Source organism: Cinclus cinclus, unplaced genomic scaffold (genome assembly GCF_963662255.1).
Source record: "Cinclus cinclus unplaced genomic scaffold, bCinCin1.1 SCAFFOLD_32, whole genome shotgun sequence".
Classification (NCBI taxonomy): Eukaryota; Metazoa; Chordata; class Aves; order Passeriformes; family Cinclidae; genus Cinclus; species Cinclus cinclus.
In genome coordinates, this window is record NW_026912098.1 from 3,702,646 (window position 1) to 3,718,689 (window position 16,044).

Below are 16,044 nucleotides of genomic sequence, written 5' to 3' on the forward strand. Positions count from 1 at the left end.
TTTCTTTTTTAGCTCTGTACTCGTCCCTCTAGCTGCAGGACCCGGACCCAACGTGTTCTCCGAAATCCGTGGCGTATCACATTTATCATGTCGGTGGTCACCATTTGTCGGAGGAGAACACGGGAGACGAGTCTCAAGCTATCATGATCAACGAGCCTCGTTTATTATGCGCTAGATAATTACTTTTATACATGTAATAATTAGCTCATACATATTGCAAACTTATAGCTCTTCATTGGTTATATAGTTCATGACGCATATGACCTTCGCAGTAAGCCTTGCAGTTGCTAGTTCCTCTATTTTAGATACTTTTCTGCACTCCTTCTGCTTTCAACAACCTTGTTTTTGTATAATATCTGTGCTCAAGGATACCGTGTCCCTGCAGGCAGTCACGTAGGCCACGGCTACACTTTGACTGGCCTGATTGTATCGTGGCCTTTGCAACGCAGCCATTCTTCTGTTATGCTCTCCACAGAGAAAAGCTCAACTGAGAGGGAGACATCATCACAAAGACCCTCAGATGACCACCAGAACAACCAGCAATGAGCAGTGTGCAATCACAAAGAGACATGGAGCTAATTTTAATACTAAGCAGGGACAAGTGGGGTTAGGAAACAAATATGTATTAGGTGCATTGTGCAATCACAGTTTCAGGAGAATAAAAAGAGAGGTACAGGTCACTGAAGGTGTGAGTGTTTTTGGAGGAGCTATCCACCATGCAACTCAGCACTGAATAAATACATGCCTGCTCTTATAACTTATTTTTTGTGGAGAGTTTCTCCATGCTTCATGTTGGCGAGCCAGCCAGGAGATCTGTGTCTGGCTCCAGAACCAGTGAAGGAACAGATTCTCTGGTGCATCCCAGGATCTTCCCTGGAGGGAACCTGAACCTTGTCTCGCTCACTGTGGGGACAGACAATGATCTGCTGGCATTGCAGATAAAATGGCATGTATTAAATATCAATAACAGGGCTGCTGGTAAGTTGTACAGAGACATCTGAAGTACAACACTGTCATGGTGGGTTTCTAGCAGCCAAACAAGGGGACCAGAGACAGAGGGAGAGGAGTTTATCCCCAGCTGATAGCGCGGCCAACAGAGGGGTCTCACTGAGCTGATAGAGCAGCCCACTAGTGACTCTGGGGTGAGTCGAGTGAACCCTTGATTTTTGCTGCTATTTTGTGTGACTGCTCAGTCTGGACACGTTGAGTTGTTGAGTGTGTCAGTGAGTGAATGAGTGGGTGAGATGTACCTCTGGTACAGAGCGAGCGTGCGGCTCTATCCGCGTTTTCCACCTCAGGTGACTGAGGCGGCCGAAGGAAAGGGAAGAGACCGGGGTCAGTGTGGGGTGAGTGCAAGTGTGGATGGAGGAGCGTTGTGCTTGGATGTGGAGTGGCTGGTGTCTGTTTTAACCATGGCTAGACCTAGACAAACAGAAGGAATCCCTCTCCCTCAGTGGTTTGGGCTGGATCCGTGGGAGTTCATAAATCCCGTGAATTATTGGATAGAAAGGGGAAACAGTCAAGTTTATCTGGAAGGAATATGTAGAACTTGAGCAGGAAGAGTGGTACCTTTGTATTGGGAACAGTCTGCATTAGGAACTGGACATTGAAGAGAGAAGAAGTGCAATAGATTGTTCTGGCAGGTGTTAAGCAGCTTTTGGGCTTCTAGAGGTTGGCACAGTGCGTGGTTACTGTTACAGTGTAGGACTTGGGAAAAATGTTGGTATTGTTCCTCTGATAAACAGCAAGCTCTATGCCCTCAGTGTAAATCAAGGCATCGTAACTGAGCTAGTTTTGAACCTAAGATTCTCATGTTGATTTTTGGAAAATCACATTTAATACCTGCAACTTGGGAATGGGTATGGGACGAAGATTGAGAAAGGTCTGTGAGAAATTCTGAAGAGAGATTTAGGTGGAAACTGGACAGGACAAGAAGGAGGAGATAATGGGAACTGGACAAAATAAAGACATTCTTAAAGCCAGTCCACTGGGTGGACTTATTGCACAGGGTGTATTATTGCACACTAGAAAGACATTGCTGGACATTGGGGCTCAGAAAACAAGAGAGACCTTATTAGATTCTGCAAGGACTGGTGTCCTTGATAAAAATTAGATGATGGAGAGAAGTGGCCACCCAGTGGAACTTTGGACTATAACACACTATTACAGCTCATGCTATTTCTTAGGAGGGAAGGGAAGTGGACAGAGGTGTCATGTGCTGATATTTTTTGTCCCTTCAAAGTCACCCCAAATGGCAGAGGGATGTGTGGGCTCAGGGCTCCATCTGAGCCTCTGGTATTGGTCCTAGAGAAGGAGAATAAGACTAAGAGAGGAAAGCAGTGTTGTTCAGCCTGCAGTCCAGGGCAAAGATGTACAAAATTGGATGAGGTTTTCCAGACTGTGGCCCAGGAACAAGATCTGGCAGTTGATTTTCTCATGACTCCCCTCATAAGACAGGAAAGGGATGAGGATGAGGATGCAGATTCAGAAGTACCATCAGCCCCAGCCCATTCATCCCCTCGAATCGCTCACCAGAGTAGACAACAGACACACATATGACAGGCACCTCTGTGAGAGGCAGTGGGACCAGAGGGAGGAACGGTATTGCTTAAAGTTCCCTTCTCCACCATCGACCTGAAGGCATGAGAAAAGGTTGCTAAAACTTACTGCAGCCATCCAGTTAAGATGTCTAAATGTCTGTGATATATAATAAAAGAACACAATGCATACTGGAGTGATATGCACTTATTATTGGATGCACTGACCAAGACTGAAAGTCAATAATTTATAAAAATGGCAGGGGATTTGGCAGAAGATTATTATAAAACACAACAATTAGATATGAAAGATTATTTCTCCCTCCAAAATCCACAGTGGGACCCAAACCAATCAGCAGAATTGAGAAAGTTGGAAAGCTATCAGAAATGGATCCCAAAGGGTATGGAAATGGCATTCCCAAACCTATAAATTGGTCAGAGTTCTATGAAATTAAGGAGAGGGCCTCTGAGTCACCATCCAAATTCCTCGATCGATTAAGGGATGGAATGTGCCACCACACATCACTGGACCCTGGGTCTGACACAGGGATACAGCAGCTGGTCAATTTATTCCTGGCGCAGTCTACGGGTGACATAAGACATAAACTTGAAAAGCTTTGGGGGAGGAGATGGGAGGAACTTAGAGACTCTGTGCATGAGGTGTGGAGAGTCTTCAGAAAGTGGGCAGAAGGATATAAAGAAGCAATGAGCAAGTTTGTAGCTGCTCTAAGTGAGAGGGAGAGAGGAAGACACAGACAGGGACCACCTAGACAAGGCCTGTCCTGGCTGGGCTGGGACCAGTGTGTGATCTGCAAGAAATATGGTCACTGGGAATATCAATGTCCAGAATGAAGTTGGGGTGGCTTTCAGGAAAAGGGAGAACCAGGAAAAGGGAAAAGTGATTGCACATGTGAAAGAAGACTGAGGAGGACCAGTAGATCTAAACCCAGGAGATCCACTGGTTATAAAATTGAAGCTGGGGGGAAAGGGGAAAGAGGTGGAATTTCTGGTTGACACGGAGGCAGCGTATTAGGGTCTGAATAAAACTCTGGAACCTGTGGGGAAAGGATTATGTTACAGTAATAGGACCAACTGGCCAACCTGAAAAAGCATATTTTGGCAAATCATTAAAGTATAGGCTAGGAAAGCAATGGGGCATTCATAAATTTCTATATCTGCCCAATTCCCTGGGACATCTTCTGGGGAGAGACTTGTTAGAACAATTACACGTGACCATTAAATTTAAAAATTAGGAGATTGTTTTGGAGGTAAATGGTGAACAGTACATAGAGGCAATAAGTTTAATCTTAGTAGCCATTCAAATGGAGGGAGAAATTAGTGAAGAAATGATAAATCAAGTGTTCCCTGATGTGTGGGCTTCTAAGGTAACAGGGAGGGTGAAAAATGCAACTCCTATAGGAATTTAACTTAAGGAAGGAAAACAACCAGCAAGAATTAAGGAGTACCCCTTGAAAAGAGAGGACAGGAAAGGAATTACCCCGATAGTTGAAAACTTTTTGCAATTAAGGTTGTTACAAAAGAACGTCTCTCTGAGTTCAACACTCCCATCTTACCAGTCCGAAAACCTGATGGGCCATATCAGACAGTACAGCATCTAAGAGCTGTGAACAAAATATCTGCAGATCTCTATCCTGTGGTAGCAAACCCACAGGCTTTCCTAATGTGCTTAACACCAGAGCTGATTTTGTTTTACCATTTTAGACTTTAAAGATGCCTTCCTTTGCCTCCCTCTCCATGAGCACAGACAGAAATCTTTGTATTAGAATGGGAAAACCCTAAAAGCGAGTGCAAATCCCAGATAACATGGATGGTGTTGACTCAGGGATTTAAAAATTCTCCTCCATTGTTTGGAGAAAAAAATTGCCAAAGATCTGGAATCCTGGGAGGCTCCCCCAGTAAAAGGAAAACCACTGCAGTAAATGGATGAACTCCTCATAGCCACAAGGATGAAAGAGGCTTGTATTCCTTGGATGGTGAGCGTCCTAAACTTTCTAGGAGTTGAGGGATACAGGGTATCAAAGAAAAAGGCCCAGGTAGGGAAGCAAAAGGTAATTTACCTGGGTTATGAAATTAGTGTGGGACAATGGACTCTAGGGCAAGATCACAAGGGAGCAATCTGCCAAACCCTGAAACCTCAGACAGTAAAGGAAGTGTGGACATGGTTAGGAATGACAGGGTGGTGCTGATTATGGATTTATGACTACGGCGTACCTGTGAAAGCTCTGTATGCGCTCATTACAAATGGGGACAGAGAACTCCAGTGCACAAAAGAGGCCACCCTGGCCTTTCACCAGCTGAAGAATGCTCTCATGTCAGCTCCAGCTCTCGGATTCCCAGATGTGAGTGAACCATTGTTTTTGTTTCTCCATGAGAAGCAGGGAATTGCCCTGGGGATACTGGCCCAGGACCTGGGTCTGTACTGGAGAGCAGCTGCTCACTTCTCCAAGCAACTACACACAGCAGCCAAGGGAATGCCAGGATGGCTCAGAGCCATTGCAGCAGTGGTGCTGAATATTCAAGAGGCATGCAAAGTCACCTTGTGCCAGAAAATGACTGCATTGGTGTCTCACACAGTGTGTGCAGTGCTGGAAGTAAAGGGCAGGCACTGGCTCTCCCCACAAAGGTTCCTGAAACACCAAGTCACCATGGTAGAACAAGATGATGCAGAGATAATTGTGACTAACATTACCAACCCAGCTTCTTTCCTTAGTGGAAATCAAGGGGAGCCAGTACACCACGACTGCCTGGAGACTATCGAAGCCTCCTCCTCCAGCTGCCCAGATCTGAAGGACACCCCTTGGGATGATGCAGAAAACTGGTTCTCTGATGGGAGCAGCTGCTGGGTATGCACTTACCACCTGTAAAGAGGTAACAGAATGTGGACCCTTGCCAATAGATACCTCTGCACAAAAAGCTGAGATAATCATTCCAACACGCACCCAGGAGATCATGAATGGAAAGAAAACAAACATTTATACAGACACAGAGTATGCATTTAGAGTTGTACATGCACATGGAGCCATCTGGAAAGAAAGGGGACTGTTGAATTCAAGAGGGAAAAACATCTAACATGTGCAGGAAATTCTTTCTGCTACTGGAAGCAGTTCAGCTACCTGAGCAGGTAGCAATGATGCACATTAAGGCACACCAGAAGGCGAGTCAGAACTGGAGGAAGGAAATGAGCTGCTGGACAGAGAGGCAAAAGAAGCAGCAAAAGTGGGATGAGCATTGAGGGAGCTTTAATTCCAGATGGACAGGTCTCCCTTGAAGGTAAGCCAGTATCTATCAGAAAGCACAGAAAACTAATTAGGGATCAAGGCGGAACATGTAACCAAGAGGGATGCACTGTTACTGCAGAAGGGACGATGGTCATCCCTTCTCATCTGTTCTGGTCATTATTAAGGGAGGAACACCAGAAAACACACTGGGGAGTAGATGCCCTGTATAACTATCTGATTGAAAAAAGTACTCCCAGAAATTTATACTCCACTGTCATTCAGGTAACCTGGCAGTGTGGCATTTGCCTCCAGACCAAACCCAGGAATACACCCAAACCAGAACTTGGCCAAATTGGAAAAAGCCATGTGTTGGAGTGTCCTGGAGAGCTGTTACGATGACTGCAGGTGAAAAAGCAGGAAGGGCCTTTGTATGGGTTCCACAGAGATGTTTATTTCAGCCACACACGTGGATAGTCCAGGGTCAGAGGCAAAGGCAGAGGCAAAGCTTGTGGTGAGGGTCCAGGTTCAAGTCCATGGGTATTTGGGGTGGGGGGAGCATCAGAGACCAATTACCAGGGGACATGGGGAGGGGGGCACAAAGGTGGGGTTAGGGCATGGGAGCCAACGGGGAAACAGGGTGGGAGTGACTGAAAGACTCAGGGACAGGGAAGGGACAGGGGAGAACAAGGGAACAGAACAGGGGTACATTGGAATTTGCTGTGACAAAAGCTTTTGGTGTCCCCCTAAGTAGGAATGCCTCTCAGTGTCTCCACAGCCATGGGCCTGGACAACAGTGGCAAATTGACTTTCCAGAACTCACCAGAAAAGGGGGGTAGGGATATTTGCTGGTGTTTACGGATTCCTTTTCAGGGTGCCCAGAGGCTTTACCCACCAGAACTGCCAAAGCCTGGGAGGTAACCAGGGTATTGTTACAAGAGATAATAGCACACTTTGGAGTTCCAGCCACAGTATCTTCAGATAGAGGGCCACATTTGATTTCAAAAATAGTGCACCTAATCAGTCGTCACCTGGGCATAGACTGGGAGATCCATACCCCATATGGTCCCCAGTCAAGTGGCCAAGTAGAGAAAATGAATCATTAAATTAAGCAGCAAATTGTGAGGCTAGGACAAGAAGCTAATTTACCCTGGCGTCAAGCTCTCCCACTGGCATTGATGGGGATCTGAACCAAGCCAGGAGCCAAAGAAAAACTAAGTTCCTTTGAAATGCTTTATGGGAGACCATATGGAGTGCAAAAGGGATTGTCCACTGAAGTGGGGGAAGAAAGGATGATTGCCTGTATGGTATCCTTAAGTAAGAAACTCAGAGAAATTGAGAAACATGTGGCTGGAACTCAGAGCAGAGGGACAGACGGAGCAGTGCAGGACACACAGCCTGGAGATGATGTGTATGTTAATTCTCTTACAGAGAAAACTCTGGAGCCACAGTGGGAGGGTCCATTCCAGGTGCTCCTTACTGCCTTCCCTGCAGTAAAGATCAAGGAACAGAGTGCCTGGATTCACCATTCCCTAGTGAAAAAGGCTACAGAACCCCATGGAAAGTCATAGCAGGTGACAATGAACTGAAACTTAAACTTACTCAAGCAAAATGAGTACATTGCAGTTGAGAACATTCAGTAATTTAACTTGCAGAAATCTAGTCAAAAGACTGTACTTGTATATATTGGTCTAGGCTGTGCATGTTTAAAAACCCCTTGTGCTTCTGTGGAAATTGGTGATAACAATGGAATCTTACCTACTAAGAACCATTCTAATATTTATATTTGAAATTTTATCAGGAATGTCAGGTATGCCTTTTGATACTTGGCACCAGTCACATCCCACCAGCTGATGAGATCTAACTAGACAATATATCATAAATTATCACCTAGACCCATTGGAGTGAACATTGCATTAGGAAGGTTGATTTCATTAGTAATGAAATGCCAGAACTCGACAAAAATCCTGGAAGAGATTCAGGAAATGGGCAAAGGATTCTAGTTACAGTCTAGAATGATATAAAAGAGATAAGCAAAATGTTACAAAGAGTGAACCAGGACACAAATCATCACAGTGGAATGCACTCTTTGGATGGTCACCAACTACAGCTGGGATTTTGAACACACTTCACCACCCTCTCATTGTCATACTGACATTAGCAGATGTGAGTCTGGTGCTGTCTATTGCAATACTTGTTTGGAATTGGAGGATGTTAAAGTGGAGAGCAGCACTGACTTCCTTAGAGGCAATACATGGAGATGCAATGAGGGATACACGCTGAGAAGAGCGAGCTGTGGAGGTAAACTGGAAAATGGAAAAGGTATCAATATTATTAAGTAAAAGAATTTATTAATTTTCTAGAATATGGGGTCTGAGTCCGAGGAATTGAGAATTAAGAATCGAGCATCAAGAAATGCTTTGAGTAAAAGGGGGCTGACAAAAGCAAATGGAGTTCCTAAACATTTACTGTGCTTACAAGAACAGGAGGAGAGCAAAGTTACAAGATGAGATAAAGAGCTAGAATGCACAAACAGGATGCAAGGATCACAGGACAAAGGGGTTTTTCAGAGCCCTGAAGCAGGAAAACTGGTATCAAAGTCCAGAAGATGACCAATTGACTAAAAAGAACATGCACAAGGAGACAAGGTGAAAAGTTCAATGGAGAGGAAGACTGTTTACTTCATCCCAAGGACCCCCAGACGACCACCAGAGTGACCAACAAGGAGCAGTGCTCAGTCACAAAGAGGTGTGGAGCTAATTTTAATACAAAGCTGGGACAAGCAGGGTTAGGAAATGAACATGTGTTAGGTGAATTGCGTAGTCCTGGTTTGTAGAGAATAAAAAGAGAGGCACTGTTGGATCCCAGAAACCTGGGGTTTTTGAGGTTTCTGTGCTGGCAGGCACTGACCCACTGGAGAGCACTGCTTTTGACCTGAGGCCTTCCTTGGAGATGGCTTCTAGATAGGAGTGATGAAGTTCAAATGACGAGTGTGCAGTGAAATAGAACTGTGTGCTTTCCCATGGTGATGGGTTTTAAATTGGAGGGTTTTATAATACAGCAATAGGTATGAGACAAAATGGAGGATTTTTGGTGTTGTCTCTTTCAGTTTTCACCTTCCTTCTTCTTCCTCCTTCTTCATGGGTTTCAGGTAGCAGTTTCTGGTTGGTCAGGCAGTGTCACCCTAAGGGACATGGGAATTTAGATATTGGGTTAAAAGCATCAATGATACAGGTGTTAATTCTCTATTGGACTCTTTAGCTCTGAAAGACCTTGTAGCTACATGTGTCTTCCTTTCCCACAGGAAAAAAGCAACTTTCACCTCCAGGCACCCATGGCCAAAATTTGGGAATCTACCTCCAGAATTCCCTATATCCAAGAACAGCTCCCAGACAAAAGCTGCCATGACTGAAAGATCTGGCTGGCCTTGGGTTCCTGAGGGCTGGCTCTCATCTGCCTTTTGAAACACTGGGCCTCCATTTTTTCATTCCTAATGAAAAGAACTCTTCTTCCATTCAGGTACAACCAAAATTTAGATTCTACCTCCAAAAATCCCTGTGTCCAAGGATTTCCCCCAGATGAAAGGTGCCAGGAGAGACAGGTCTGGCTGGCTTGGCCTAAGGGTGGCCACCTCTCATCTTCTTCCAAAGCACCTGGGCTTTGCACTTTTCTTTCCTATGGAAGAAAACATCCATCTCGACCACTCGCCCATGGCCAAAATTGGGATTCCAGCTCCAAAACTCCGTACATTCAAGGATTGCTCCCAAGTGAAAGCTGCCAGAACAGAGAGCTCTGGCTGCCCTTGGTCTCTGGTGGCCGCCTTTCATCTGCTCCTGAAACACTGGTGTTCTGTGCTTTCCTTCCTACAGAAAAGAACTGTCCTTGTCCTCCAGATTTCCATGTCTGAAATTGGTATTCCACCTCTAAAATTCCGTATAACTGAGGATTATTCCCAGACAGAATCAGCAAATAGCAACAGGTCTGGCTGTGCTTGGCCTCTGGTGACTGCCCCACATCTGCCCCTGCAACACGGGAGGGTCAGCTGTTTCCTTCCTATGGAGATGGTGGTGACACCATTGGGACCCCGTGGCCCCAAGTTCATCACTGTGGCTCTGCTGGGCTGCATGGTGCCAAGGGGCCGGTGTGAAGCAGCAGGGCTGTGTGGAACCAAGAGGCCATTGTTGCATTACAGGGCCTCGTGCAGCCAAAGGGGCACTGTGATCCTGCAGGGCACCGTGGATCCATGGAGAACATTGTGGCATTGCAAGGCCCCATGGAATCATGGAGACAATTGTGACACATGGAAGCAAGGGGACATGGAACAGCTCTGGCTGGACTTGGCCTCCTGGGGGCCACCTGACAGGTATGGCTGATCCTGGCATGTTGAGAGCTGCCTCTCATCAGCCCCTGGAACACTGGGGCTCTGGGCTTTCCTTTTGATGAAAAAGAGCCATCCACCTTTCAAGGTGCGCAAGGCTGGAATTGGACCCATTATAAAAAGTTCTCCATAGACAAGGGCTACTCCCAGCCAAAATCTGCCAGGACAGACAGCTCAGGCTAGCTCTGGCCTCCTGAGGGCTGCCTCTCATCTACCACCACACACTGGGACTCAGTTCTTTCCTTCCAGTGGGAAAGAACTGCCCTCCTTACCAAGCTGCCAATGCCCAAATCTGGGATTCCACCTCCAAAATTGCATTTGTCCAAGAACTGGGCCCAGACAAAAGTAGCCAGGACAGACAGGCCTGGCTGCCTTGTTTTCTGGTGATTTCCTCAGACTTTGAGCAGAATGTTTTCATTTGCCAACACCTTGGAGACGGTCCAGAGATCAGTAGGCAGCACTAAACGGAATGAGAGGACACAGTGTCAAATTGTTTAAAGGGAACGATTGGGTTGGATATTAAGATAAAAGTTTTTCATGGAAAGAATGATAAAAGTACTGGAGTGATCTGCCCAGTGAGGTGTTGGAGTCACCATCCATGGATGTGTTAAAACCAAGACTGGATGTGGCAATTTGGGCCAGGGTCAAGTTGAAGTGTTAGGGCATGGGTTGGATTTGCTGTTCTTGAAGGTCTCTTCCAAACTAGTCAATCTGTGAAATCGCTGAATTCTGTGAATTCTGTGAATCTCAGAAGTTTGGGTTTGGAGGAAGCAAGAACATGACATGTGTATAAGGACAAAACAGCTCTGTGTTCAGTGGAGTGGAGAATGGGGACAGAAGAAGAGAGCCCAGGGAGTGATTCAAGGGAGGTTTCATAGATGGAGGATCCTTTAGACATAGCTGAAAACAGGCTGAGAAAGAAAGAATTAATGCCAAGAGCAGCTGGGATGGTTCAGACTGGACAAAATCTTCAAGAAATTTCTCTCCCAGTGCAGGTCATTGGTGCAACACATCCCCCAGAAGGAGTCTGGAGCAGCCCAAGGCTTTGTGTGGGCAGGCAGAGGCAGGCAGGACGCAGAGCTGTCAGCAAAGGAAGGGGCCAGCCAGGTGGGGCAGCCGGGGGATGAGGACAGCCTGCAGGGACAGAGGGGCAGGGCATGGACACCGTAGGACAGCCTGGGCTGCAGAGGGCACAGGGATGGGCAGCAGCTGAAAGGCCCTGCCAGAGCCAAGTGCTGCAGCACTTTGGCCATGGCTGCTGGCCCTGGGCCCTTGGCCAGCAGGGGACAAGTGAGCCTTGCTGTGCTGGGGCCTCATTGCCTCCTTGTCCCTGCTCAGCAGCCTGGCAGGGGCCGCCCCATGGTGCTGCCCTTGGCATTGCACATCCCCAGAGCCCAGTGCCCCGGGAAGAGCCCTGAGCAAGGAGGGAGGGACAGGATCTGCCTTGCCAGGGGCTGGGGCTCAGCCCTTGGCCCTTGGCATTGCTGAGACACATCCAGGTTTGCTCAGCATCACAGACACCTTCCCCTTTTTTGTCCCCACCTGTCATCACTGCCACCACTGTTCTGCTCTAACTGGAACATGGGGAGACTTTCTCAGTCCTTTCCCTCAGTGGGACCTATTAAAAGTTTAAGATATTTTGAAGTTTCAATCTGACTTTCAGTTGTTGACAAGTTTTTTGAACACACACTCTGAGGGATTGAGTCTGATGTAAACAGCACCAAATCCACTAGAGGCTCATTAAAGTCCTTGTGCTGTGTCTGTGCTGCTGAGCTGGACTGGGATCCTGGCATAGAGGACAATCCTGGCAACCAGGAAGAGCTTTAAAAACCCATTTCTCTTGATGAGCAGCTCTTCTCCCAGCACAGCAGGGCTGGGGCACTGCCTGCAGCCACCCCAGGCACAGCACAGAGGCACAGAGAGCTTCAATCAGTCAGGGCTGGGAAGATGCTCACAAGTGCCTGGGGCAGAATCACTCCCAGCCCTGGACACAGGAAGCCTCTGGCTGCAGGACAATGCAGCTGCAGCTCCTGCAGGGATCTCCTAAAGCTGGAACATCCCAACGCCCACAGACTCTGTGAGTACATTCTCTGATTCTCTCTCCTGTAGAGCAGCCAGGGGTGCCCAGGGCTGTCCTGCAGAGCAGGGTCCTGCAGCCCAGGGTGCTGTGCTGGGCAGGGACTCTGCTGCCTGCCAGGGACAGCTCTCAGCCAGCCCTGGGAGCTGCTGACAGCACTGGGGGACAAGGTCTGGGTGGAGGGAGACAGCTGGTGAGACTTGGAAGTGTTCTCCTTGTGTGGTGAGGATGGTGCATTGATCAGGACTGATCCCAGCACGACATTTAACTACAGAACATTTCCAAATAGATTATAAAGGGAGCACAGCAAGTCAGGGGCTGCATAAAAGGGAAAATCCTGATTTTATAAACTACTGCTCAGGTTTGCCTGGATGCAAAATTGAACATTGATATTCATATCTATGCTCTGGTTGAGGACAATAAAAACAATTTCTCTCATTTCTGAATAAACCAGGCAAAGAAAGAAATCATCACAGGGCCCCTTACAGGCACCATCAGTGTCGCTTTTCCAGCTTCCTCAGGGCTACTCTGACTTTGCCATCAGAGCCTGCAGAGGCAGAGCTGGCCCTGGCAGTGCCCTGTGCTGGGAGGGGTCTGCAGGGCAGAGCTGAGCCCCCAGGGCTGGGCTGGGCTCTGGCAGCACTGGCAGGGCCCAGCCCTGGGCACAGGGAAGCAGCAGCTGGCAGGGAGAGCTCCAGGCAGCAGAGCCCTGGGCAGGCGGGGGGGGAAAGTGACACCAAGCTGGACTGGGATTTTTCAAGTCATCTCCAAACCAAACTATTCCATTATTACTGTTCTTACAGATCCCCATGCCAAGACACAGCAAATGTCCAACAGCAGCTCCATCAGGCACTTCCTCCTGCTGGCATTGGCAGACACGCGGCAGCTGCAGCTCCTGCACTTCTGCCTCTTCCTGGGCATCTCCCTGGCTGCCCTCCTGGCCAACGGCCTCATCATCAGCGCCGTAGCCTGCGGCCACCACCTGCACACCCCCATGTTCTTCTTCCTGCTCAACCTGGCCCTCACTGACCTGGGCTCCATCTGCACCACTGTCCCCAAAGCCATGCACAATTCCCTCTGGCACACCAACAACATCTCCTACTCTGCATGTGCTGCTCAGCTGTTTTTCTTTTTGTTCTTCATTGGAACAGAGTTTTCCCTCCTGACCATCATGTGCTATGACCGCTACGTGTCCATCTGCAAACCCCTGCACTACGGGACCCTCCTGGGCAGCAGAGCTTGTGCCCACATGGCAGCAGCTGCCTGGGCCAGTGCCTTTCTCAATGCTCTGCTGCACACAGCCAATACATTTTCCCTGCCCCTGTGCCAGGGCAATGCCCTGGGCCAGTTCTTCTGTGAAATCCCCCAGATCCTCAAACTCTCCTGCTCCAAATCCTACCTCAGGGAATTTGGGCTCATTGCTGTTGGTGTCTGTTTAGCACTTGGCTGTTTTGTATTCATTGTTTTCTCCTATGTGCAGATCTTCAGGGCTGTGCTGAGGATCCCCTCTGAGCAGGGAAGGCACAAAGCCTTTTCCACCTGCCTCCCTCACCTGGCTGTGCTCTGCTTGTTTGTCAGCACTGGTTTTTTGGCCTACCTGAAGCCCCCCTCCATCTCCTCCCCATCCCTGGATCTGGCCCTGTCAGTTCTGTACTCAGTGGTGCCTCCAGCCCTGAACCCCCTCATCTACAGCCTGAGGAACCAGGAGCTCAAGGCTGCACTGTGGACACTGATGACTGGAAGGTTTCAGAAACTGTGAACTTTGCCAATTTCTGTGAGTTGCCATTTTCTCCTAGTCACTTGTAATATAAATCATTTTTGAGAATTCTTTCTTTTCCTTCATTGCCAGAAGTTTTTACCTTTTAGTCTAATAATTTGTGCACAAAATCATGCCCATATTTGTGATATATTTTTGTCTCTCCTGCTTTGCTCTCACCCCAGACTCTGTCCAGGACAGGCTCTGCTCTCTGTAGCTTTAAATTAACTAAAGGATCTCCCTATCTTTTTTTTTTTTTTACTGCAGATGTCCTTTCCTTGGAGCTTCCTTCTGCTCCCTTCTCTAGAGCTGCAGCAGCAATATCTGTGTGCAGAGGTGGGGGCAGGTCAGGGGTGGCACAGCAACTCGGCTCCTGATGGCCACACCATTCCTCATCCATTAATATTTTTACCACAAAAAAAAAACTTTACAATATTCTTAAAAAAAAAAACCTATATATATATACAAATCATACCAAAATTACACAATTTACCATAACAAAACTACAAAAAAATTCAAAAAAACAAATCCCAAAAAACCCCAACAAAATTAATATAAATCATAGTTTAACCATTCCCCATAACCATACCTCACCCTCTTATCATCTCTTACCAAACTAATAATATTACTAATTTTAAATTATCATTTAAACCATATATTCTTAACAAAATAATTACTATTATAAAAATCCACCTAAAAACTACCCATTTAATACTCATCCAAACTAAATATAAACCAACAAAAACCCCCCGATCTTAACTAAAACTCGAATTCTAGATCATCAAAAAATTACAACAGTTCAATAAACAAAATAAAAAATAATAAAACAAAATGCAATCAATATTTATTCACCAACCTAATTAACAGAAAAACCCCAACAAGATATACATTAGCCAAAATCTAACTACAAACATAAAACCTAACTTCAAACATGAAGCCTAACTACAACCTTCCAATAAAATAAAGAAAAAAAATTTAAAAATCCTAAAAATTATATAAGAAATAAGAAATGGGCCGACACTGATCCCTGCAGGACACCACTGCACACACGCTGCATGTGGCAGCATTCCCCACCACTCTCTGGGCCCCGATGTCCATCCAGTTCTTAGCCCAGGGAGGGGTGAACCGCTCCAAGACACAGGCTTCAGCTTTTCCAGGGAATGCTGTGGGATGGGGTGTCAAAGGCTAAAGTTCCAGTAGACAACATCCCCAGCCCTCCCTGTATCCACCAGGCCCTGTCAGAAAACTCCTGGTGGGCAGGAGCTGGGCAGGAGGCAGCCGTGTGCCCTGGCAGCGAGGCAGGGCAGGAGCACCCAGGGCTGTGGGACCAGGACATCAAGGACGTGGATTATCCAGGGCACTGGGGCCTGGTTTGGGTTGCCCAGGGCAGGAAAGATGTCTGGCAGCTGGAGCAGGGTAAGGGAAGGGCCTCCAAGGTGGGGCTGGAGCCCTTTGGCTGTGAGCAGAGGCTGAGGGAGCTGGGCTTGTCCAGCCCGGAGCAGGGAAGGCTGAGGGGCTCCTCATCCCAGCCTGGCAGTGCCAGCCAGGAGCTGATGGAGAACACAGAGCCAGGATCTTCACTGGGGGGCCTGGGGGAGGCAAAAGACAATGGGTGGAAAGGGGGACAGAGGGGAGATCTGACAGGACATGTGGAAAACCTTTGGTCCCATGGGCTCAGACAGGTTCTGAAATGATGCTCTGTCTCTGTCTTTTGGGATTTCCAGTTTCAGACCAAATCTCACCTTGAAACACTTGGTCTGACCCAATTTCTGCAGACTTGATAAAATATTTTCCATGTTAATCCCAATTTTGGAATGGGCCAGAGCAGATTTTTATGGGACAGGAGCAGTCCTGGGGATGTTGGCGACCTGCAGCTTACGAGGTTCATGACCACATGTCATAAGTTGGGGCATTTAAGTACTTGAAGAAACGTCCAAGTTTTCCCACCAGGAGAGAACAGAAATTTCCTGGATATGTACTGATGGCAGGAGAAGAAATCCTGCCCTTCCCCTCTACCTGTGTTACCACTATACTGTCTATTATTTCATGTCCCTCTTCAT

At 47.3% G+C, this 16,044-nt stretch overlaps 1 protein-coding gene across 1 annotated transcript; it reads left to right on the forward strand.

Annotated features, from left to right (window-relative positions):
• Window positions 1-13,030: 13,030 nt before the first annotated feature.
• On the forward strand, window positions 13,031-15,564 carry LOC134057342 (olfactory receptor 14A16-like). Its single transcript, XM_062514331.1, has one exon. It carries the CDS (start codon window positions 13,055-13,057, stop codon window positions 13,985-13,987), a length of 933 nt encoding a protein of 310 aa, XP_062370315.1. The 5' UTR covers window positions 13,031-13,054; the 3' UTR covers window positions 13,988-15,564.
• The last annotated feature ends 480 nt before the right edge of the window (window positions 15,565-16,044 follow it).

Bases quoted from the DNA above. Each gene is read 5' to 3' on its own strand.
- LOC134057342 (XM_062514331.1), top strand. From the start codon at position 13,055: ATGTCCAACAGCAGCTCCATCAGGCACTTCCTCCTGCTGGCATTGGCA.